Genomic DNA, 24,354 nt, shown 5'->3' on the forward strand with positions numbered 1-24,354 from the left:
ATATTTATTTACAGGCACGTTGTAATTCTTTAGTGAAGAAGTTTGTTCGCGAAGATAAATGTAGCAACATCACAAACAGTGCATCTACTATATATCTTTATCTGCAAGGCAGCAACCGAACTTCTGTCCTGGCACATGTAGTTATTTTGGAAACTCTGAAGGCAATTTTAGACACAAACTGAGAGTAAACCTTTCAGAAGTACTTTTTGCTTATCTGTTTTTACTTCAAAATGCATTGTGGTACAATGTATAAAAATATAGCTTTAAGCTATTTGTTTTATAAAACTGGATTAAATATTAGGCACTCGTTTAGTAAAACTTAAGAAAGAACACATTTTTTAAATATATATATATATATATATATATATATATATATATATATATATATATATATATATATATATATATATATATATATATATATATATATATATATATATTGTGTAAACATAAAGCAAATTGGAGTATTAAGTCGATAATATTAGTTAAAATTTCGCAGCCTACAAAATTCCTAATTTCTACAGAGCAATAACTATTTTCGCTTCCACTAGCTTCAAGTCTTCATTAATTAAACATCATACTTACATATAAAAATTAAGACTGTTTACGAAATATGAAGTTATTTACATGTATTTGATGTCAACAAATAACATAACTAAACAGAGTACATATTATCGATATGCATCATGCACTTATATTTGGAGTGTTCTTTGGTACTGATTTTCTATATGGTTAAATTGTAGCGTTTCAGTGAGAAGAATAAGTTTCGAAATTGAATCAAACCATTGTTATTGAATGAAAAGTCTTCACTCCCGTCACTGAAATCTCCGGAAAGAGCAAATCAATTCATTCTGAAATCCGACAGAAATTGTGATCTTCCCGAAAGAATTGTGACTCGTGTGGCGGCAGTGTATCTTTGGTTGTTCAAACCTTCTTATGACATATAGTTCACGTGTTCTCTTCTGAATGTCCATTCTCTTGTTGCGACACTTTGGCTCGTTTCCTCGAGGGTTTCTTTCTCTTGGAAGACGACCCTCGTTCTCTTCTTTGTCATGCTCGTTGCGAAACGCTTCTACTCGGAGCATGTGGGTTTTGGTGGTCAAATTCTCTTCGACACATCAACAGGTTCTTGTACGCTTGACGGTATTCAGAGCTCATTACTACGTAGATAATAGGATTTATGCATGTTGTCAGATAAATCAGTACATATCCGATTATATTTAATCCTGGAAGATCCAATCCCCTGAATGTCTTTGTGATGGTGATTGGTAGGTAACAAACAACAAAAGATACAAATATAACGAATATCATTTTGAGCAGTTTCTTATCTTTAGGCGTCATCTTTCCAGGTTGCATTGGCATCATGTGACGGGGACTTTTCCTGAACACAGACGCAATGTGTGATAGGGCGGAGTTGACGGTTACAGAGGACGGAATTCTTTCTCGTTTAGGAAGTGTTTGTGGCGACGTTGGCCCCGAGCTTGCAGAAGGCGTAACACTTCGACTATGATCAGGAGTTTGTGGCATTGGTGTGTTGTCTGTGCCGAGATCCTCCAAAATACCAGTGTCAACTCCCGACGAGGATTGCTCTTCGATTCGAGATTTGTCGAATATCTTCCCAGGTAATTGAAGACGCATTGGTGAAGGTGGCGATAAATGTTGATGGTGACCTTTATGCTCTGGAGGCGTTCCCCCACCACCATTGACAATTCTAGAGTGATGGTTCTTTGCTGACGACGGTATGTCATTACTGTTCCTATCGGAACCTTCACCAGAAGGACTTGCAATTTTGGACACTTCAATGCGGACATTACCGGACGAATCAGATTTTGCGACACAGCTGGTAGGTAATTTGTAAGTGTGCCCATTCTCCAGTGGTCGGTCTGTTGTTGCAGTACTGGAGGAACCCACAGCTGAATCTTCGTTTGAAAACGCGCGGCGGAATCCTTTAGGAATACTACTGGTTGACATCATCTCCGATCCCGGGATATTTCGTCCACAATCACTCGCGCTACCAATTCCCGAAGACATTGGATTCCATGTCTTCTCGTTCCTTGTTCGTGATTTGATCGCAGTTTTACGAACAATATAAAAGATCCTGGCGTAACATACAACAATTGCAAGGCAAGGAATTAGAAAGGCCACAATAAATAGAAATTCTTTTGGCGACTTTCCTTGATCATCTCGCAATATGGAGCAACTTCCAATCTCTCTGTCCAAACCAAACTTCCCCCACTGCTCCAGCCACGTCGGCAGTAGGGCGCAGAAACCACTCAGCCAAGTGAAGGCCACCATAAGGCCCAGGTATTTCTTTTTATAAAGTCTGAAACGAGAAAAATAAAATAGAGAAATATTAATGACTTGTGTAATTATAATTACCTATTCAAATAATTGAGACTGCACAGAAAATACAAACTTACAAATATTCATTTTTCCAAACCTATGATAACAATTGTTTTCTAATATGGACGAATAATTAGCTCAACTCCATTTGGTACGCTAGTTTTTGGGTGGATTGCAGAGGAATGGACCATCCAGCTGAACCTCGCTTCATATATAGAAACTTTTCAATTCAATACATATTCGGTTACTTAGCAACGTGAGACAAATGAGAAGCTATCCGTATTAATAATCATCGGTGTAGACACCTAAAAATAAAGGCGTTTGTGCCCTGACTACGTACTATTCAGTTGAATAAGCGTTATCGGACTGACCACAGCTCTTCATGGGCTATATCGCCAGGGAAACATCAGCTATTCTAGTCAGGATACTTACTACACAACATTATAACACAAGATTTTCACTGGTTAAAATAGGAAGATATACTTGTAAATTTAATTTAGTTTTTATTTGAAGATCCACTAATTTAAACTTATTGACAATACTTGAATAATTCTTTTAGAATAAAGAATAACTAGTTGTTATTCCCAAGCTTTAGAGCCTCTGTATACTAGAGGTTAAAATCGTGCAAAATTAGAAGTCTCAATCTTTACTTGACGTAATAATAAACAGTTCAGTATCATTAAGTTTATGTTCAGTATCGACATTATCCATTTTCACATAACTATACGTTTAATACATTTTGCACAGATGGGTATAATATTTTTATTAGTTGCAATATGACGATGAAATTTTAGGAGAATATACGATTGTTTGGTTTCAAAGTGGTAATAATCAGTGTACAACATGTGATTACAAGTAAACCACAATGGACACTGAAGTACATATCAAGACCAGACATCGATCGATAATGGAATTCCTGTTCAAAACTGATAATGAATGACCCACATTAATTAATAGGAAGTTGCTTCCGGTTTATGGGGTTCACACATTGGACCGCGCAAGTATTCAACGTTGGTTGCAGCGGTTTAATAAAACATAGACTTTCCAGATCAGGCCAGAAAATTATGACCTCCTCTTTTTGGGATCAAAGCTGTGTCATTTTCATAAACTTCCTGGAGTATAGTTCCACAATTAACAAAGAGTATATTATTTGTTACTGAATAAGGTACGACGTGCTCTCCAGATCAAGAAACCGCAACTGCTAGGTAAGATAATCGAACTCCACCATGACAATACCAGACCTCGCACACCCATAACCACACAGCAGAAAATCGTGAAAATGGGATGGGAAGTCGTCTCTTATTCGCCCTACTCCAGAATTGACTGCTTCAAATTTCTTCCTATGTGGTCGACTGAAGACCTACCTTTGAGGAACAACTTTAAGGACTTTGAGGACAGTGACAAAGCACGCATTTCTCGTGTGAAAGAACAGTGTAAAAGTCAACCATCTGAATTTTATCAAAGTGTATTCAAGGCATGGAAAGAACATTAGAAGAGAAGCATCACAGCACATGGAGCTGAATTAAGTGGCATGGTCTTTTAGTCAAAGGATCAAATTACGTTCACCTAAGATGTTATCACCATATCGCAATAATAACAATGTTATAACAATACGTGCAAAACTTACTGAACGCCTTTCTCGTAAATTGAAGTATATATTTTTTAACCCTCAACCTGTCTTGTTTTAGAAATTTACGTACAACATTTATATACTAATTTGGTTTCTTACTTTCATCTAGTAGTGATCAGAATCCTTTTGCATCACGAGAGCTACACACAGGGTGTGATATAACTACATTTAAGTAATATTTATTATCAGAGTATATCGTGGAATGACTTGCGTATTATTAGATGTTGATAAATGCTCATCATTGTGTTTGTACTATCATTTTATTAATTTATAGTTTTTACACTATGAATCATGTAACACTAAAAACGTGTTTGAGGTAAGACTTGGATAAACTAGTACTTTTCACGAGATACGGGAAAATTCTTGTCTCGTCTCGAATTTATAAAAGATACACTCATGTCCAAAATTATTGTCGCATATCTATAAATATGTTGTTGTGGGAATATATTTTGATAACGAATTCGCCCGATATTTCTTATAATGTTAGTATGTGTATAATCGGCAAAGACATGCATGTGGCAAATTTCATGTTAAAAGAACAGTAAATAAGAACAATAAAACAAAAATAAATCTTTCTTGTCCATTTAGCAACATTTTGTTTCACTCATTTTAATTTTCGCATTTATAATTCTTTTCCTACGAAATTTACCACAAATATACATTTCCCCATTATACACATAGTATCAGTATTAAAAGTACCCTGCAAAATCATTATCAAATTATAATCTTACAAGAAGACAGTTAAATATATGCGACAATCATTTTGGACATGACTGTACTTCTTGTCTTGTTTTCCAAACTAGACAAACAATTGTTCGTCCCGTGGACAACACTAGTTGAGGGTACCATTCTATTCCTTGTAAATTTGGACCTCAAGGGGAAGGGGCTGTAACTGCCCGTGACTACAGACTTGCTACAAATTGGCAATTGTAGAACTTCCTTAACAAAACAGTTGCTCGCGTAATGGTCAAAGGAAATTAACTGGTGCCTATTTCTCAATATAATAAGTGTATCACTTCACAAATTAAAAATCTTGAATCTTGCAAATCCTTGTAATTATTATTTCTCCGAAAAGTTTGAATGGTTGGAAAATTCTAAAGGAAGTATGCAGCGAATTGTATATATATGTATGTATGTATAAGCCTATCTGTCTAAGTTACGAAAAAAATTGTTCTGTTCTCACATTATACATAAGAGCAAACTTTATGTATGAGGTTAATTTTAAATGGTTATTCTTGATGGATTTGAACTTCCGAAAAATATGCTTAATTCCTAGAATTAAAGGAAGGTATATGCAAAATTTCATTAAATTTTTTCCGACACTTATGACAGGACAGAAAATGATATCTTTCAGTTTAATGCCCTTTAGGCTAAGAGAGACGGACGAGTAAAGCAAGTGAGTGATGCTGGAAAAATTGGTGGAAGGAAAATGTGGGAGGAAAGGGAAATATCGCGAAAAAACCCACGAATACAATGTTGTCCACCATAAACTTACTTGGCCAAGTATTGAACCAAGGACCCCACGCACCAGAGGTAAGTGCTCTACCGCTGTTCCACCGTGCCCCCGTTATCCTTATTGCAAGACAGACAGATATACATACAATCGTTTGACAGAAGCTTGCTTTTTTCTGTTAAATTATTTTAAAAGTAACAGCAAAATTGTTAGTCCTCATGAGAAAACGGTCTGTCCTCATTAATTACTACAATTAGATATACCAATGAAGTTCCCACATATATATTTCACCACCTTACAAAACAGCAGTGCATATTAACAGTATAGTTGGAAATGAAATGAAATATTTTGGGTTTTACGTCCCACGATAATGACGGTTAGGCTAAAGGAGGCAGTGGTGATGAGTAATGAATGAAATGGTGGAATGACGAAAGTGGGAGAAAACAGGAGACCTCCGAGGAAACCCACCCACACGGTGTTAGTCCACCGCAAAGTTCACTTGGCGGGGGCTGGGATCGAACCCGGGACCCCAAGTACCAGAAGTGAACGCTCTACCACTGAGCCACCGTGGCCCCAGTATGGTTTGATTCCATGCAAACAATTTACATCCTTGACGTCATGTTCTCAATGTCAAGAGAACCTTTAGTATTAAATTCAACAAAGTATTCTAGTATTGTATGCTCTGCTGGTATTTTGTAGCACATTTGTGTATGTTTCTCGTGTAATAGTGGGTCAGACGTCTAAAAACCTTTAAAGAAACGAAAATTAGAAGAAAAACAGGCTATATTAAAGTTATTTGGTTTTATACACATTAACGGTCTTTGCAAATGATAGATATAGTGGCGCGAGGACACGTGCTGTTGACACCTTCCTTTCCTTGGACGGATCGGCATCTTCTCTCGGTCGTTCATTTTCTGTCGAAGCCCGCACTCAAAGGAAAACTTTACGAGCCTTTTACGACGTCGCTCGTTTGCTATCGTTCCTCAGCGTCGTCGAAATGTACAGAACCCAAAAGTCGTGAAGAAAACGCTGAAGTGACACCTCGTCTGCTCTTTTTCCTTTCCTCAATCTTCAATAAACTTTACTTTGTTCTCCAATCATGATCTTTCAAGGAAAAAGTACATTTGTAAGGAAAACTTTTTCTTTTCTTACTCTACGTACGGGCTCATCGATAGCACAGCCATTTCTTCCACTCGTAAGTTAAAATTTGATGTTTTGCGTAATGCAACTCCATTTGATGAGCTCAAGTGCGCTTGAGTGCAGAAGTAAAACTTCACATAAATTCTTTGACTGAAAAGGTTTCTGCCTTTGGAGACGTGCTTTTAAATGAAATCCTGTGAACTTTTCAAACCATGAATGCAATTTTCTCCCGTTTTGACTACTATAACTTAGTTGTTCCACTTACGAAAGGAAACGAATCTGGAATTATCCTTCAAATTTTATCGTTTAAAAGCTTTGAACTGTTTTAGCTTTCATTTGTTCCTTTTTCTTCCTAATAAGTTAAGGTAATGGAAGATAAGGTCTACGCGAAAATAGTCAACGTTTATGGTGATATATCATAAAGAGTGCTACATGTCTAATTACTGTCACTGGAAATGCCCTTTGACACCAATAGGGTAACCAGGGGGACTTAAAAGTCTTAAAAGCCCCAAGACTAAGAGAGAATATCGTAAACTGATTTTTTAACAGATTTTTTTTTTTTTTTGCTTGCTTTCCATCCTTACATACACCACAGATCCCTGCTGCAATATTATTCGAAACTAGTTTTCCTAACAAGCATTCGGCTTGTCTTCAAATTGGCTGCACTCAAGCGACATCTCTTGGTGTCAGACAGAAGACAGTACAGCTAGCGACAGGACACATCCACAGCGTGTCCACCATCATCCCCAAAACTTCCTAACTCAACATACATTTGTATACTTTCTCGATGAAACTATACTTATTTAAAAGGGAAATGATTGATGTAGCATGACAATTTGATCGTACACTTCATCTGTACTCTTTTTCACATAAAAACAATACAGTTCTATTTTTTCTTGAAAATATAGGTGGAAATATTTTACAATTACTCTTCGTCTTTTCGGGTGCAGAAGAATACCCTTTAATACTACATAGGCGTATGGCTAGTACTATTAGACCCCCCCCCCCCAAAAAAAAACTTGGACCCCTCCTAACAAAAATTTCTGGGTGTGCCCCTGGCTAGCGACAACTGTCAGCCTGACTGTAGACTATTAGAAATTAGTCTAATTGACAGATAAGGGTCTTGGGTTTATAATAAGGATTTACAATATCTAAATATTATCGCTTATATGTTTATGCTACCCATAACTCTAAAATATTTTGAAGTTTGCAATTAACGTTTCTTACAGATTGACATGTTTTTGCTTTAAAATAAACATTGAGATTGTCATTAATATGCCTAGTACTAGAAAAAAAGATGTGAAGAAACTCGGAAATGGTTACACGTTGAAAGTAAGCCTGCCATACGTCCCGTCAAAAAACGGGACAGTCCCGATTTTGGTCCCAAATGTCCCGCGTCCCCGTAAATTTAGTCGGGACAGACAAATGTCCCGTAATTTAATCCCGTCCCATTTTTGCTCTCAATATCAGCTTATCGAAAAGTGAAAAATCAAAAATTTTTACATTGACTGGGAACCCTGTTACTAGTGAATGAACATTAAGCTGTGATAATTAACAGCTTGGAGCAAGTTATTACACCACCCTCTCCGATTTCATAGTGAACAAGCCAATAGACTCGCATTACAGAGTTGCATTGTCCATCGGCAGTCAAGGGGATCTGGAATCTTTGATAAAGTGTACAAGCTGAGCTGTTGTTGATAATACATTGCAAGTGAAGCGTTCCGATTTTGTATGAACGAAAATGCCTAAACCAAAATGCACGGTTTCTTCCAATTTGAAAAAGTACTCTTTTCTGAAAGCAACGAAATAAAACTATGAAGTTGACTGCAAAATTTGGCATGCTACTTTTTCCATCGTACTGTACATGGTGAAAATTCGGACACTCGTCTTCAACACCGAAAAACAAGCAAACCTAAAAAAAAAAAAAAAAAAAAAAAAAAAAAAAAAAAAAATTCGGCGTAAGCTCTAAACTGCGATAAACAAAGCCACGTGAAACTAAATCTCGCTGATTTGCTGTTGTCCTACCGACGCTTGTACTCCTTTGCAAAATAGTTCATGTGATTGCATTATTACTTTTACTATGAAGCTTCATATAAAACTGATTTATATTATTATAAATGACAAAAATATAATACGGATTATCTAATAATACTGCAATCGAGTGTGGCTAATGAAACAATAGAAATAAACACTAAGCATGCGCAGTAATTCTGGCGCCAACTCAAGTGTGGACACGTGTTCTGCTTTTAAAGTCTGAAATATGACTGGCATGAATCTCGGTTCCGCGAGTGTGTGAAAGACGACAAGGCAAACCTTTACTCACTAAGCAACAATTATTTACGAGCAAAATTCAAATACTTTTTTTTTTTAATCTTTCGAGTTTCTTTTCTTTCTTTTCTGCTGCTGCTGTAAGTATCTGGACAACACGAGACAGTATTATCAAAATGCATATGTATAGTTTGCTCCTCCCCGTAGAAGCCGAATAAGTGCTTCTACATCTGCAAGCACAGGGAAAATGAGAGACTTTTTCTCCAGCAATAGGCCTACATTAGATAAATTAACAGAAATTAAAAATACTCTTTTTGAGGGGCATGAGGCTCAGAATTGTGCTTTGGATTAGGGCTTAGAAATGTGTAAATCCGGCCCTGACAATCACACACGACGTAAGGGAAAAATCAGCTAAGTTTTCATCAGATTAAATGACAAATGTAATTTTGGCCAATATATTGTAAACGCGCGAAGAATATTGAAAGTATATAATATCACCGATTTAAATAAAACGTGATTATTTGCATACTGTTTCCTGTAAAGCATGTTTATAAGACGCCATCTTGAGTTTTTAAGGCGATTCTTTTGTAGTTACTTTGCAGAAATATCAATTCTGTACAATTAATTGCAGGGGACAAGTAGCTGCATCTGAGGGAACTTTTGCTTATCATACTGTTGTTCGCAACAGTACGATTCACTGGATTGTGTTGGAAAGTTTATTGCAGGAGGGGGATGCTCCGCAGATGTCCCGTATTCTCATGAAAAAATATGGAAGGCTTAGTTGAAAGTTACCTAGAAGACTACATCTTATACAGGGTGAAACATTTGTCTTGAAACTCTTGTAATTTATAAACTAATAGAATGAAAACGCTGAAATTTTGTAGGATGCACATATCGACATGTTGGCATTGATCAATATTCACTGCCAGACCACCAGAATACAGTGTTGCCAATTCAACATAAAGTATTATTTACAAAAATAGCATACTACGTCATGCTATCACATATTTAAAATCTATATGTTAAACCTAAACTTACAATATCACCATTAATTATTCAGCATTACTAACCAACAGCGCTTATGTATTACCAATATCCAAACTATGGAGGCTTCTAGAATAATAACAGCGCAAGTGAAACGGACGTGGCAATGCATATTCAAGTATCTCATTGTTAAATACTGCGTTCATGATATGATGAATTTCTAATGAACAGAAACAATGTTACAAGGGATTGAAAAATTGGTTTTATCAAAAGATTTTATTTTTTAAAAAAGTGTTTACATCAGTATTACACATAAACACATGGCTTTCAACATACGTAAAAATTAGAACGCTGTTTATAGGAATTTTGTATTCTAATATAAATAAAATAAAGAGTTTGTTTTTGTTTTTGTTTGTCTATCTGTCTGACTATGTGCGGCCAGGAAACCAGACGAGTGGACCGAGAGTTACCAAGTTTTAGTCACGGGTACCTTGGCCCAGGCCCCAGATTAAGACGAAGCGTTTTTTTCTTTCAAATTTCGAACCAGGGGTCTCACGGGGGCGTTTATCGGGACCGGCCTGGGGACCAGACAAGTTAACCGAGAGTTAACAAGATTTGGCCACGGGTACCTTGGGCTAGGCCCCAGACGAAGGCGAAGCGTTTTTGTCAAAATTCGAACCAGGGGGGTATGATGGCAGAATTGGTGGAATGACGTGAGAAGAAACTGGAGCATCCAGAGAAAATCCACGGACACAGCGTGTCCAGAACAAACTTACTTGGTACGGGATCGAACCAGGGACCCCATACACCAGAGGTAAGTGCTCTACCACTGAGCGTTCGTGCCTTATACTTCGGCTTTAAATAAGTACCTAAAAAGCATTAACATCTCTTGAGCATTACGTTTCTTTTTTTTAAAATTATGATCAGCGTCTTGTCTATTTGACTACTTAATCTAATACTATAAGCTAGGATTGCTATACAAGAGCTATTTTCTTGCATTGCAAGATACAAGCAAATGAAGATTAGACAAACAAATAACTTCTCTGGTTTCCTAATACAGCATTAAAGTATATAAATGGTAAATTGTTTATTTCAGTGGTTACGGATACTCATTTTCTGTATATATACACATATTTAAGATATATTTAAAGCATTTTTTTTTTTTTTAGTTTGGACTTGACTTCATTGCGAGCTCCTTTGTGCCTAAGCGGTTAACGTACGCGCCTTTGGCGTGGGAGATCCAGATTCGATTCTCAGCGGAAGCTCATGTGATTTGGATTCCACGTTAATCAGTAGGTCCGTCTCATATAGCCTCGCTGCTGAAAGGGACTTTAAGCTCAAAATCAACTCAACTCAATTGACTTAATTGCCCTAGTTTGTCCGTTGTCCGACATTTAGAAACATCAGTTGTTTGTACATAAACATTTTTTTTTTTTTTAAAAAAACTGACATGTTTGTAGAAATACAAATCTTGGTCTACCTTTGTGCAAGCCGAAAAAAGGAAATGACAATGACATGAAACGAAATCTTTGAGTTTAACGTCCCATGATTATGCCTGTTAAGTTAAGGGCGACGGATGATTTAGGCAAATTAATGGAAGAATTGGTAGAATGAGGAAGTGGGAAGAAACGGAAGTACCCCGATAAAACCCACAGATAACATAAAATATATTTAAACAAAAGAAATATTCTTAAAATTAATAGGCTATTATCAATGAGAAATAATTGAAATATAAATGGTAGCAGTGCAGAGTCAAACCTTCGAAATTCTCAACTTTATATGGAATTAAGTTGTATTTAAAGGAGAAAAGACTTTTTCATTCTACATTCTTTTTTCTTCTTCTTCTTCTTCTAAACGTTTCGATTGATCTCAACCAAATTTTACATAAATATCAAGACCATTAATGGACAGGTTTTTGAAATACATATTCGATTAGCACGTGTCAAAGAGAAACATTCATCAACTAACCACACATACTTCTCTCATAGAACTTAATGAAACAAAGCGATACGTAAATACATACAGTGATGCTATTCAGCCGGTTCGCACCGGTTCGCTAGAACCAGTTGTTAAAATATCCAGTTCGCAGAACAGTTTGTTATACCCAGACATGACAGTAAATTTTACTCTGTTATATCCACGCTCAATAAATTTTATTTCAAGTATCTTTGTGTTTAGAAATCCTTACAGCTACAGGGTTAAACATAAACATCTCTCAGAACAAGGTACAAGCTTTATTTTTTAATTTTAAATGCTCAGATATCAAGAATGAAAACTAGGATGACATGAGTGTAGTTTTAATGGTTATTAATATTTGAAACGCATATATATATATATATATATATATATATATATATATATATATATATATATATATATATATATATATATATATATATATATATATATATATATATATATATATATATATATATCATTATCAATAATTGTTGATCCATTCTTGAATTAAGATCTTTTCAATACTTTTTAACAACCATCTATCTTGGATAAGTTCTTTCCAATATACTAGAAGTGCTACCTAATTTTGTCAAACTACTTGTATTACGTTGAATTCACTCGCGCGCAAAAAACTTCTTTCATAGTGAATATGTGGATTATCCTCGAAGAACTGTTAAGTTCTTTTCTTCCAATTTTGGTTTCTAACCTATCATCATTAAGTTTACAATATTTTCAAGTCTCTCTGGTAAATGTTTTCTTGCTATTTTTTGAAACAAAATCCCCTCTATTTTCACTATGAACGATATCTTTGCTAACAATTGACCGCTATCCGTTTGATTTCTTTTGTGAATGTACTTCTACTTTTAAGCAATCAATCAATCTTGTATGAACTAATTCTTTGGAAAGCAGATTTTTTTTTTCAACAACCACATCATTTTCCGCCTAAACAGCTTCTTCAACCACTGCGTTTGCATTGCAGTGAGAGGCTTTGAGGCCTTTGCTAGAATGAATGGGCGGATATTCATTCCAGAAATTGCTTTTAGGAAAATTAGGTCTTCCGCGGTTACTGTTTGTTCAACACATAAGTGGAGGATATATTGCAGTTATTTTTAGAAAACAACAGCAGCAAACACTCTCGTAAATTATAAATGCATGAAGTATGTGTACTTAACAACCGAGTTATAAACAATGTTCATGGGACATGAACATCGAAACGACAAATTAAATAATGAAAGGGAACTGACTTTTCGTTCTTAAGTTCCTTCCTTTGTTAAAAGAATAAATCAATAGTTTCTAATTAGTTCTACACCTCTCTCATGATACATTTTTTCAGTTGATTTTACGTCACAAATTACGTAATTAGTGAATTAATCAGAATTCCCATTCAAGTTAAATAGATCATATTCTTCAGTACAAGCTCATGTGTTTTATCTACAGTTCCGCCGTGCATGGTTTATGCAAAAAAAAAGTGATGATATGTTTTCTCAAGCTATTGAGTTTTTTCCACTTTATTATTCTGCCAATTACTGGTTTGTACTTTAGTCCTCCCACTGTCTAATAGTAAGCGAGATTGTATTTATAGATTCATAGTGTGCAAGTATTTTACAGTGTTCAATTGGATAGTATGGTTGATTAAAAGTACAGCAATACGAAGCACTTGTCTAAAAAAGGGAATGAATATCAGTTGCATTCTGTCCTTTGGCGATCAGAAATCAAATGACAGATCTATTTCACATTTGACAGGATTTTGTATTATGGCAACCATTTCACCTTACTGCTATTCTCATGTACGTAAATCCACTCGGACAATACTATCTCTGTTGCAATCACAGAATACTAGAGCATGCTTAACTGCATCAGTTTAGCCAACTCTTCGTAAGAAATTATCTGACTTTTTTTTTCTACATGCGCCTCATATATTTTTTACTATTCCTCTTTCTTTCGTAGCGATGCAGACTTAGTATCGGAACTAAGGACAATTGGCAATGTCGGATCACTATTGCCCCTTTAGCCTCCCACCGTATGTTCCTTAAATACATCATTTATTTAGTATTTAATAATTTAGGTCAATTACTGAGATAGGACTGCAACATATAAAATGAAGTGAAATGAAATTTCTGCGGTTATGTCGTGTAAGCTAAAGAGCTTGGCAAAGCTGAAGGATAATGAAAGAATTGGTGGAATGACAATGCGGGAGGAAATGCGAAAACTTCAAGAACACCCACCGGTACGAAGCTATTTACCATAAACTGACATGAATCGAACCAGGGACCCCTAGCACCAGAAGTGAGAGTGCTACTAATAAGCCACCATGGCCCTCCGAGATACATAATTTAAGTTACACTTTCACGTAAAGATAGCACTTGGTCTACGACACCCTCATCGATTATGTTAATTGATACATGATTAGAATACATTGCAATTCTCGTACTATCACATTGTTCGTAGAAATTGTAACATATACAGCAAAAATAGTAATGCAAAAACAACGAGAAATCAGATCAAGTGCATGGGAAATTTATTTACAACAAAAGTAACTAACTAAAAGCACACTGGCGATGTTGAGAAGAACATACACAGATCCATGGAATACACACGTACAGTGGTCTGTCTGATGTGCACTGGAAATGTATACAGCCTGGCAACCTTAAAAAAATTGGAGACCAGCCAAAAAGGTCAAGTGGACAACAATTTCACAGAAAAATAAGTCATCTTCCATTGATATCTTCAGAACAGAAAATAGTTTATTGTGAAAGCTTGTTTTTAAGATGCTCGCCAGCGGAGGAAATTGATAGTACCTACCATTAATCGTTTCATTACATCGTTAACAGTTTTTTTAAAGAAATACTTTCTTGGGTATTCAAATTTATCATTACTTTGTAATAAAATATATTGGATTATCATAGAAAGAAAAATATGGCAATCCCTTCAAAATATATAGCTAATTTCTCAATGTTTCTGTTTTCATTAGTCAATTTAATTCTTCTTTTCTTACTTACACAACTTACACGCTTTTTAAATGTTTTATTATTGTCAAATAAAGAACAAAAAGATTTTAATTTCACTGCAACTTCGCCTAAATTGTAAATTGTTCACCTCTGGTACTACAGGTACACACAAGAAAGAAAGTATTTGACTGTTGACAAAATTTCTTTTGCCAATAACTCGGGAACAAATGAATTAATTTGGATCTTTTTGTTGTTATCCTTTGAATAGTTATAACTTGACAACTTGTCAAAGTCGGTACTCTAATAGGTTAATTTATTGTTGAGTTATTAGGAAAAGAAACTTTATCAACTGAAGAATATTTTCTTTCGTGACTGTACCTGGTGCGATCCACGACCAGGCGTGTATAGTGCACAAGGTCATGCCCGTGGGTTTTCTCAGAATTCTCCCAAATTCTTATTTTCCACCAATTCCTTAATAACCATTCTCTAGCCTACAGGGCATAATCCTAGGCCCGCAAAACTAGTGGCAGGCACTTCAAAATGGGAGAAGACGTTTGCTACTCGTTGGTGCTGAGACGGAAGCCATTTTGAAAACGCCCTACTACCGCAATCAATACAGATCTTCAACTCAAATTTGACCATTCTTCATTGTTGGTGTCAGGTAACATTTGTGCAAAATTTGAAACAAATCGGTGGAGTGGGGACTTTTTTCCAAACTGGTTCACTTGACATGGAATGACCCTTATTATTATTATTATTATTATTATTATTATTATTATTATTATTATTATTATTATTATTATTATTATTATTATTATTATTATTATTATTATTATTATTATGGGAAGGCGAGGAGAGAGGATATTATTTTAAAACATGATAACTACGACACACACTATTTCTCCACTATGTGATAGATGTTGAAAATAACTATTAGTTCTTTAGTATTATTTCGCAAGTGGCTTATTTATCAAAATCTTCGTATTGCTTGTTGTATTGATGAATTTAAAAAACATAGTTAGGGATTTCTAGGGAAGACCAGGGGTAAAAGTGAGGGGGAAGGCGGGGGACGCCATCCTCCACCTCGAAACAATATGCACAGCGTCCCCCATTCCTAAAATATTACAATGGGCAAAGATAGGCAGGGGGAGTGATGTGAAGTCATGCTGCTGCCTACCGTTTCCCAACCTTTTCAGATCCACTTTTACCTCTGGGGAAGACCCTTAAGATACTATTAGTGGATGATATTAGACATTATCCTAATATTCAGAAACAATTTATTACAAACTCAAAACCCAAATATCCATTAATTAAAAAAAGAGAGAGACAGAAATAAATTATCTATTCTGCAGAAAGTGGATAGAGAAGAAGCCGGATTCCACACTGTTGAATAGCAACTTGCGAGAGAGTGGCTCCGTGCAGAGAAGCATTGTCATGCAGCTTTTGCAGCCATCGTTGGGTATAACGTTTGGTACTATCAAAACCGAACAATAAATGGCAGCACTTTCTAATTTTGTTTCTACGCTAACGAAGGATGATGTAATCGTTTAACCTACTTTCGTCATCTCACGATTGTTGCGTCACTTTTAGGCTTCGAATATAATGTACGTCCCCCGTAGATTACTTTAAGTTCTCCTCTGGAACCTTGTATTTACTTATATGTGTATCTTTTTTACTCTATAATTTTTAATATACTCATTTACTTTTACCGTTTCTTCGGATTTTGCTACTTCTTTTTATTATTGCTCTCTGTTGTTTTTCCTTTTTATTTCTTAATAACAAGGGTTAAGTGCTAGAATATCTTGACTGAACCTCGTCCACTTTAGTGAATCTTTGAATTTCATGAATACTGTGAATCATATCTGCAAAACAGGGAACAATGGAGTAAATAATATTTTATTTCGTTTCCTTCACTTAATCTCCGAAACTAAATATGCACGTCAATAGGTACGATTTACAATCGGCCAGCAACTAGCAAGATTTTTTTTTTTTTTTTTTTTTTTTTTGCAACGGGGTAAAAGATCGAAACATAAGCGAAGTCATGAATCCCGACACCTTCATCTACATGATATTTGATATAAAACAGCACGTTGTACCTGGGTATGACTTAATTAACTATAGTAAATACATTAAACAATGTAGTGGATGAGTAAGAAAATATATTATGTTTTGACATGTATTTCGAATTACCGAACCCTTTTGAAAAATTCAAAGGAAAAATTGTCCTTTCGTCTCTGCGAGCTGGCATGCAGTCAGCAATAGATTCGTAAGCGTTTCACGTTCTGCAAATAGCAACAGTCTCTTATTCGTTCTGCATATGTTTATTCTATTGACCTTAAATATTGAGAGTGTGTGAAATCTACAAGGGTCTCTAGAGCACAAAATTCTAAAAAGGTAGAGAAGCAGAAAGAGAAATATGTGTTCGTAGTTGGTGCTGTAAAAACAATGGGAAATACTGAACGTCTCAAGCTCTCCAACGTGTGTGACCTTTGAATTGTTTATCTTTCCAATCCACTAAAAGCAGGAAGGTGCAAAGTAATTTCCCACTTCTTCGCCCAAAAACTTTTCCCAGTTCCCTTTTGTTTTCCATGCAATCAACTACTTTCTTCGAATCAATCGATTCTAATTTAATTTTTGGATCTTTTTTAGGTAAGGATGGATAAAAGGATATAGAATTTTTTAATGCAACTTGCTTTTAGTTCTTCAACAAAAAGGAGTTTTATATTTATCAAGAAAAATTAGTGTTATATTTCAAAAGTATAGACTTTTCTTTTTTTATGGGTGAAAATATCGAAAATGTATAATTATTCTCTTTCCAGATAATTTCTCGATAATTTAGAACTTGATTTTTTTTAAATTTCCAATGAACATGAATTTTCAAGTCTGTTGTACAAAAAGTGTCGAATGTTATGCAGTTTTCATCCAGTTCTTTAGATTAACTGTCATAATGGGACATAGAATTCAGAAATTGTTTTTAGCTAGGCAAGGTGTAAACGCTTTGTAGTGTCATATACCGGATCCATCTAAAGAAACGTATATACCTTTGAACTGTCATAGAAAATTTATTTTAGGACTTACACGGTCAGATTTCTGGGAAAAGTAAGACTACAGTCCAGTTTGAAAAGTAACTGTGCTTTCTGGTGAAACTAAATGTTCCGAATAGTGGTTAAAGTAAATGTTCAAAATGGTGGCTGTCAGCATCGATACATTTCCGAGTGCGGGTCATGACTGCACCCGTACTTCGCACCAACGTGTCCAATGAGATTTATGTGCAACCATTTGAATCTCACCCCAATGTGTGTCCAAGTTACGTAGTTTACGACGGTACACCTCATCTTTTACTGTGGCCCATAAGAACTAAGTGGCGTATGCTCTAGAGAGCGTGCAGGAAACTCGGTTGGTCCCCTACGTACATTTTGATCCAAGTATGCTTGCACATCCCTATGGTAGCGGGCGGGGCGTCAGCTGTTGACAACAAAACCTGTCATTACCGTACATTACATGAATAGTAGGGAAAATTGAATGAGCAAGCATTGTTATGTACTTTTCCCCAATACCGTCGAAAAGGAAAGATCCAATGTGTTTCCTAGAAGACAAACCATATTACACATTTACAGAGGCAAATTTGCATCCTTTTCAACAGCAATGTGGGGATTATCTTCAGCCCAATACATAGAATTATACCTATTGATAATTCCAATAGTGTGCTCTATCCGACTAAAGAATACTACCCATAAATCTCAGTTCACGTGCAACCATCTCCTGAACGCATCCACAAAATTGCATCCTCAGATCAGGGTCGTTGTCACATAGCTGTTACACCAGTCTTAGAATAATCACATGGAACTTATCTTTTTTCAGTACATATAGCACCATTACTAGCATTTATACTACTGTTGCGTGCTCCTTCCCGTGAAGATTTTTGTGATGAACACTGAAACATTTCCAGCACAGCAGCTGAAGATCCAACACTGGTAGCCACACGAGGTCGCTTCGATAGGCCTTACTGTTCCATGAATCTTGAATTTATCTCGTAAACATGTAATTGTTACCCTTGAAGATATATCAGTCCCACATCAACTTCATTGCAACAGTGCCGACTTTCCAAAATTTATATGGGTGCATATCAATGATGGGACGTGTTAGCCTATATGTTTTCAGAGAAGCCTCGATATTTGATTGTTTTATTTTTAGTTAAAATCTTTTATGAACACTGTCATAAAGGGCTGTGCTATGATAAAGTAAAATATACCGGAACTATAAGGATACGTTGAGGCTGCCCTAGCTCAGTTGGTAACACGGCTGACTTAAAACGCAAGAGAAACGGGTTTATACCCGAGTAGAAATTTAAAATCCTGTGAGTGCGCCGCACCCACAAGATTATTTATGTAGGTGCAAGAGGCCTGGAGCACCCACGTAGTCGGCGCGCATGCTTCATTGTCTCAACCGCAGCAACATTCTCAAATTTCCAGTACCGCTTAATAACCTACTTGAGCTCTTTAAAGTCAAACGTCCCTGGGCTTTAACCCCGCCATGGCCGGTCCCAAGCCCGTGCTGAGAAAGAGAGAGGAGAACCCACTGTTCCGCTTGGAAGCACACATTGTGGCAACCGGGTTGGCTCCGGTGGGGGAAATGAATCGGATGGAGCTTGGAAACAGGTTTCTATCTCGGATGTCCTGAATCGCTGGGTCGGCTCATCAATTGAGCTGCACCCTATGCAGCAGGACAACAACTTACCAGCAGATGTGAGGCTTGCCATTCTCTGAAATGGGCGACTAACTCGTGCCATTGAATCCGGGAGAGTACTTGTGACCTCGTTACGTCCTCACCGAGGTAGGTAGTCTTCGACTGCCGCCCCTAACGGCGAAGGTGAGCCCTCGGGTATACTCCGAAATGGGCAACTAGGCCGTGCCCTTGGGTCCAGGAAATAAGGCTACATGGTACCCCAACACGTATGAAAGAGTGGGTAGTTGGTGTGTCCACTGAGTGGTCAGATCCAACGCCCTACCGGGAGGGTGAGTTGCTGTCCTCAAAAGAACGTGTTGTGCATGCCCTTGGGGCCGGTATGGGATACTTAGTATCCTAACACACTCGTAACTCAGGAGTGCTGAGGAAGTGGGGTTATTCCTTCGTTCTAGTATATCTAGGTGCAGAACCTACGACACTACCTGGAAAGCCCCTGCTCCCAAATGGCCATTGTCTTTAAAGGCAGACAGCCTACATCAGCCATTGGGTCTGGTAATGTACGGTGTACCTTTACCGTAATTAGAGGTAGTTCCGTATTGTTTGAACGACCCTACCGAAGGAACGGTGTGGGTGTCCCTTCTAATGGTGGTTTACACGTACCATTGGGATTTGGACAAGTAGCTTTGCTACAACGTATACGTGATACCTAAACACGTAAAAGATAGGTAGCCCCGTATTGCTTAGGCGGGCCTACCAGGGGAGACATGGCTCCCAAATGACAATGTCTGCCTTGAGCAAACGGTCTACATCAGTCATTGGCTCTGGTAATGTACGGTGTGCCTCTACCGTAATTAGAGGAAGTCCCGTATTGTTTGGACGACCCTACCGGAGGGAGTGTCGGATTCCAACCTGCTGGGAAGTGGGGGAGGAGCCAATCCCAGGAATCTGGGTGACGGCTCTGATCCCGCGAAAGGGAGGAAACTCTGTAGGATATGGGCCGGCACCAAACTAAAATAGTGACTTCACACGTACCATTGGATCTGGGATGAGATACAGGAGTATCTCGACGTGTGCGTGGAACCTCTACACGACAAGGCGGTTGCGAGTTCAACGACAGAGGTAGGCAGGGCCGGGATTGAACAGGCCCCCTCGGACATCGCCTGGAGCCCCGGATTTGGGTTGGACTCTGCCAGGCTGTGGTCATACCGTGGGATTCGGTAGTTCATGAAAGCCAATCGCAGGAATCTGGGCAACGGTGAGCATGGGCGGAAGATAAGCTTGCCTTATAACGCTCGGGCTCCATGCCTGCAGAGGATGGTAGGGCTGGCTCGCTAGCAGTCTGCCTCCACCAATATGTTAACTGGTAGGCACTCAGGACTTTAGTCTGACAGCGTAGTGGGCGTATCCCACTCCCTTAGTGAATGGGGGTTACATCGCTTAGGCGAGTCAGGATTAGGGGACAAATCCTGGCGATGCACTACGTGCACGTGGATACAATTCAGTATCGAGCAACTACGGGCGGGATGGTTCACCGGAGCCCGTCCATTAAAGAGACCGAACGGTCGCGGGCATGATCTCCATCCATGCAATTAAGCATGGCAATAGTAAACTACTAGCATCAACGTCCCTGGGCTATGTTGATGTTACTCTATTCCCCACTAATTGACTTGCGTAGCTAGAGCGACGCTTTTGCTACTATCTGTTGAAGAAACACACTATTTGTATGGCAGTTCAAAATGTGTATGCATTTTTTTACGCACCCGGTATATTAGGTTCATTATAATATTGTTATATAATTATAGAAATAAAAATTATAGAGTTTTTCAGAATAATATAAATCTTACGAACATTAAGGTAAATAATAACATTTTCAAAGAGTCAAATGGCATGGTCGGCCTCCTGGTGGTGAACAGATTATTTGATGTTATTCGATGGATCAAAATGTATGGTAAAAAATTCTAGGCTAGAAAGTGAATTATGACTAACGAAGGTTGTGCTAATTAGCCATCTGACACTAAAAAGCCTTCCAAGTCTGCCTTCACAATATTTATTATCATAATTATTATTTTATTTCTTTCTTGCATCTATTTTTACTCTTATGGAAAATGGCAACCGCCAAGGTCCAAGCAAGTTTGTCATTAAATGATCAATCGAATATCATTTTGAATGATCGAAATGCGAATTTCAGGGTAACACTGTATCGTACCTCGTGAAGGTGAATAAGGTGTTCGCCAAATAATAAACAGAGAACTTAAGGAAACGAAAGCTGTCGACCCTCGTCATCTTCTTCAGACTCACTTCCAGCACTGAACCTTTTATACCATTCACAAACACTGTAACGTAAAAAGCGATTGTCTTCATGAACGTTTTCCAACAATTTAAATGTTTCCATTGGAGATACTCCTAAGCAGGGACGTAAGCAGGGGGTGGGTCCTGGGGGTCCAGACCCCGCAAAATTTCGACTTTTGTGTAAATTTAGCCTAATTTTAGGGTCAATTTTAGGAATTTTAACATAAAATACCCTCATATTAAGTTTGGAACCCCCGTAATAAATTCCTACGTACGCTACTCATCCTAAGCATGCACAGAACTTGATATTCAGTCATTGTTCCATTGTTAAAACGAAGACAGGGCATCAGAATACCAATCTCAATGTCAGCTACATCACGCGCCATATTGACTACCGGCCGAGTTGAAAATTTCTGATCGTGTTCCCAAAGTCACACGCAAGATTCACCACTCTGAAAACCTCCCGCGTCAAAACAAACTTAGTAATGAAAAAAATCAAGTCTTATTTTCTAATTCCCGTACTGTGTACAGTTGTTTAGGACTGATAACTCAGTTTTCACTATTTTCAGTTTGATTGCCTCAAATAGAGTAAATTTTCCACTTTGAAACCAAATATGTTTTAGACCTGGAATACATCAATTTGATGAGTGTCACGATAAAATGCAGAAGTATTACAATGTGAAAAAATATATCTCATTATACATTGTGCTATATTGTATATTATCCTCTTTTTCATTGAATTTTATACTTACATAATATATTTTATATCTAGTATATACTCTGTTCAATCTAGTAGTCATAATATTATATATAATGACATAAAATAAGCTACAATATGCTTGCATACAGAAAACTCGTTATTCGTGTAACGACTATAAAGCATGTTAGCAGTACATTGGTAGTAGTTATTAAGCTTAGAGCTCATTATTGTTCATTGAACGACCGACAAATTTCACCGAAGATCGTACAGCAAACGGCCATAAAACCTAAACGGTGGAACTATGCTTGAAATTACGGAAAAAGAGAACTATGGCCCTTTCTCGACTCTCAGCACAAACTGCCCGAAAACGCATTTGGTGTGCAAAGGGCTCCTTTCATTATAACTCTCGAAAATTTATTTCCAACAGCGTTGTCGAATACACAATGTTTCGTAGCTCGTAGCTAGAGATGAAACGTAACTCACACTCTTTTCTCTGAGATTGGAGAAAAAGAAAATATCGTTTCAAAAAAATAAAAACATTTCTCTACGCCAGCATTTTTAATGTAAAAAATTAAACGCAACATTAACAACGAGCAAACGAAAAATTTGACTAAATATTTGTTTATCTTCGTGTTATTTTTCCAGTACACAACGCTCACGTCGATAATGGAAAGGATTTTGCTACTTATCGTATCTACTTTTTTTCGTTTATTTTTAAAATTCTTTACTTCCCTCTGAGTCAAAAATCTGACATTCAAACCAGGCAGTGTAGTGTTGTTCTTATTTGCAGAGCTGACAAAGAAAGAAAACTGTGCTTAATTGAAACTTTTACTTTGATTCGCTCATCTAGTGCAAATATATCAATATTTTAGTTCTAGTTTATTTACCCATTGTCACATAAGAATAAATGTATCCTTCATTAAAATATTATAGATATTATTTGTGAGGTAAGCACGGTGAAACAGTGGTAGAGCGCTTACGTCTGGTGCGTGAGGTCCCTTGTTCGTTCCCCGGCCAAGTAAGTTTGTGGTGAACAACATCGTGTAAGTGGGTTTCCTCCCACTTTCTCATTCCATCAATTATTTCATCATGACTCATTTGCCTTAATCATCCCTCTGTCTTTGCCTAAAGAGTATAAAAGGAGGACGTTAATCAGAAATATTTAATTTCATTTCATATTATTTGTGATTATATCAAACAATTATAAAAAAGTAAATTACGAATCTCATAAAAGAGCTCTTACAAAGATTTATTTTATTAAGTTACGAAATGGGAGCATTTCTTTTTTTTTTGGGGGGGGGCGTTCAAAAGATCCAATATATTTCAATCAAAATTTTTCTTGTAGGCCTTATATCTGGATAACCACATATAGTATAGCCAAACCCAAACTACCACTTAACTCAGTATGGTGTGTTCATTCCGTAGAAAATACGAAAACTCGATTTAGTGGCCGTTCAAAAATTTTGTGAACCCTGATCCAAAAGCTAATTATTGGCCAAGATCGCAATATTTTGATCCATTTTTTGATAATTCCTAAAATTTTTGCCTTAGACATTTAATTATACAGTAAAGTGCCAATGTTTTTATAGCAGAGTTTCGAAACATGGAAAGTTAAAATACAATTTCGCTTAATTTTACAATGCTATTAAGATTTAACGAAGGAAAAAAAATGTTCAAAGGATGAGACATTCATAGGTCTCATACAAGCGTGTAAATTTTCATATGTACTTTTCGAGAATCTCGAAAAAGAAAACGGGTAAACTTTGCCGTAGAATTAATGCTGTACAATAACTACATCACCTATTAAGATGGAGCTCGTACCAGGGACAAGCTGCTTCTGCTAAATAAATAAACAAGCAATCTGTTCCGGTAAAATAACAACTACCATTGGCAAACTTTTACACACTTTTTAGCGCCATAAGAAACAGTTTCTCTTAATTTTTAACAGTAATTT

At 36.9% G+C, this 24,354-nt stretch overlaps 1 protein-coding gene across 1 annotated transcript in view; it reads right to left on the reverse strand.

Annotated features, from left to right (window-relative positions):
- Positions 1-429: 429 nt before the first annotated feature.
- The window catches only part of LOC145695192 (G-protein coupled receptor moody-like), a 92,197-nt gene continuing 68,272 nt past the window's right edge, over positions 430-24,354 (reverse strand). The window contains exon 2 of the mRNA XM_081772163.1: positions 430-2,323. Within this exon, the coding sequence (XP_081628289.1) occupies positions 1,051-2,323 (1,273 nt within the window). The 3' untranslated portion in view covers positions 430-1,050. The remainder of the gene's footprint in view (positions 2,324-24,354) is intronic.

The sequence above is a fragment of the Thermobia domestica genome, chromosome 9 (genome assembly GCF_964235325.1).
Source record: "Thermobia domestica chromosome 9, izTheDome1.hap1.1, whole genome shotgun sequence".
Taxonomy (NCBI): domain Eukaryota; kingdom Metazoa; phylum Arthropoda; class Insecta; order Zygentoma; family Lepismatidae; genus Thermobia; species Thermobia domestica.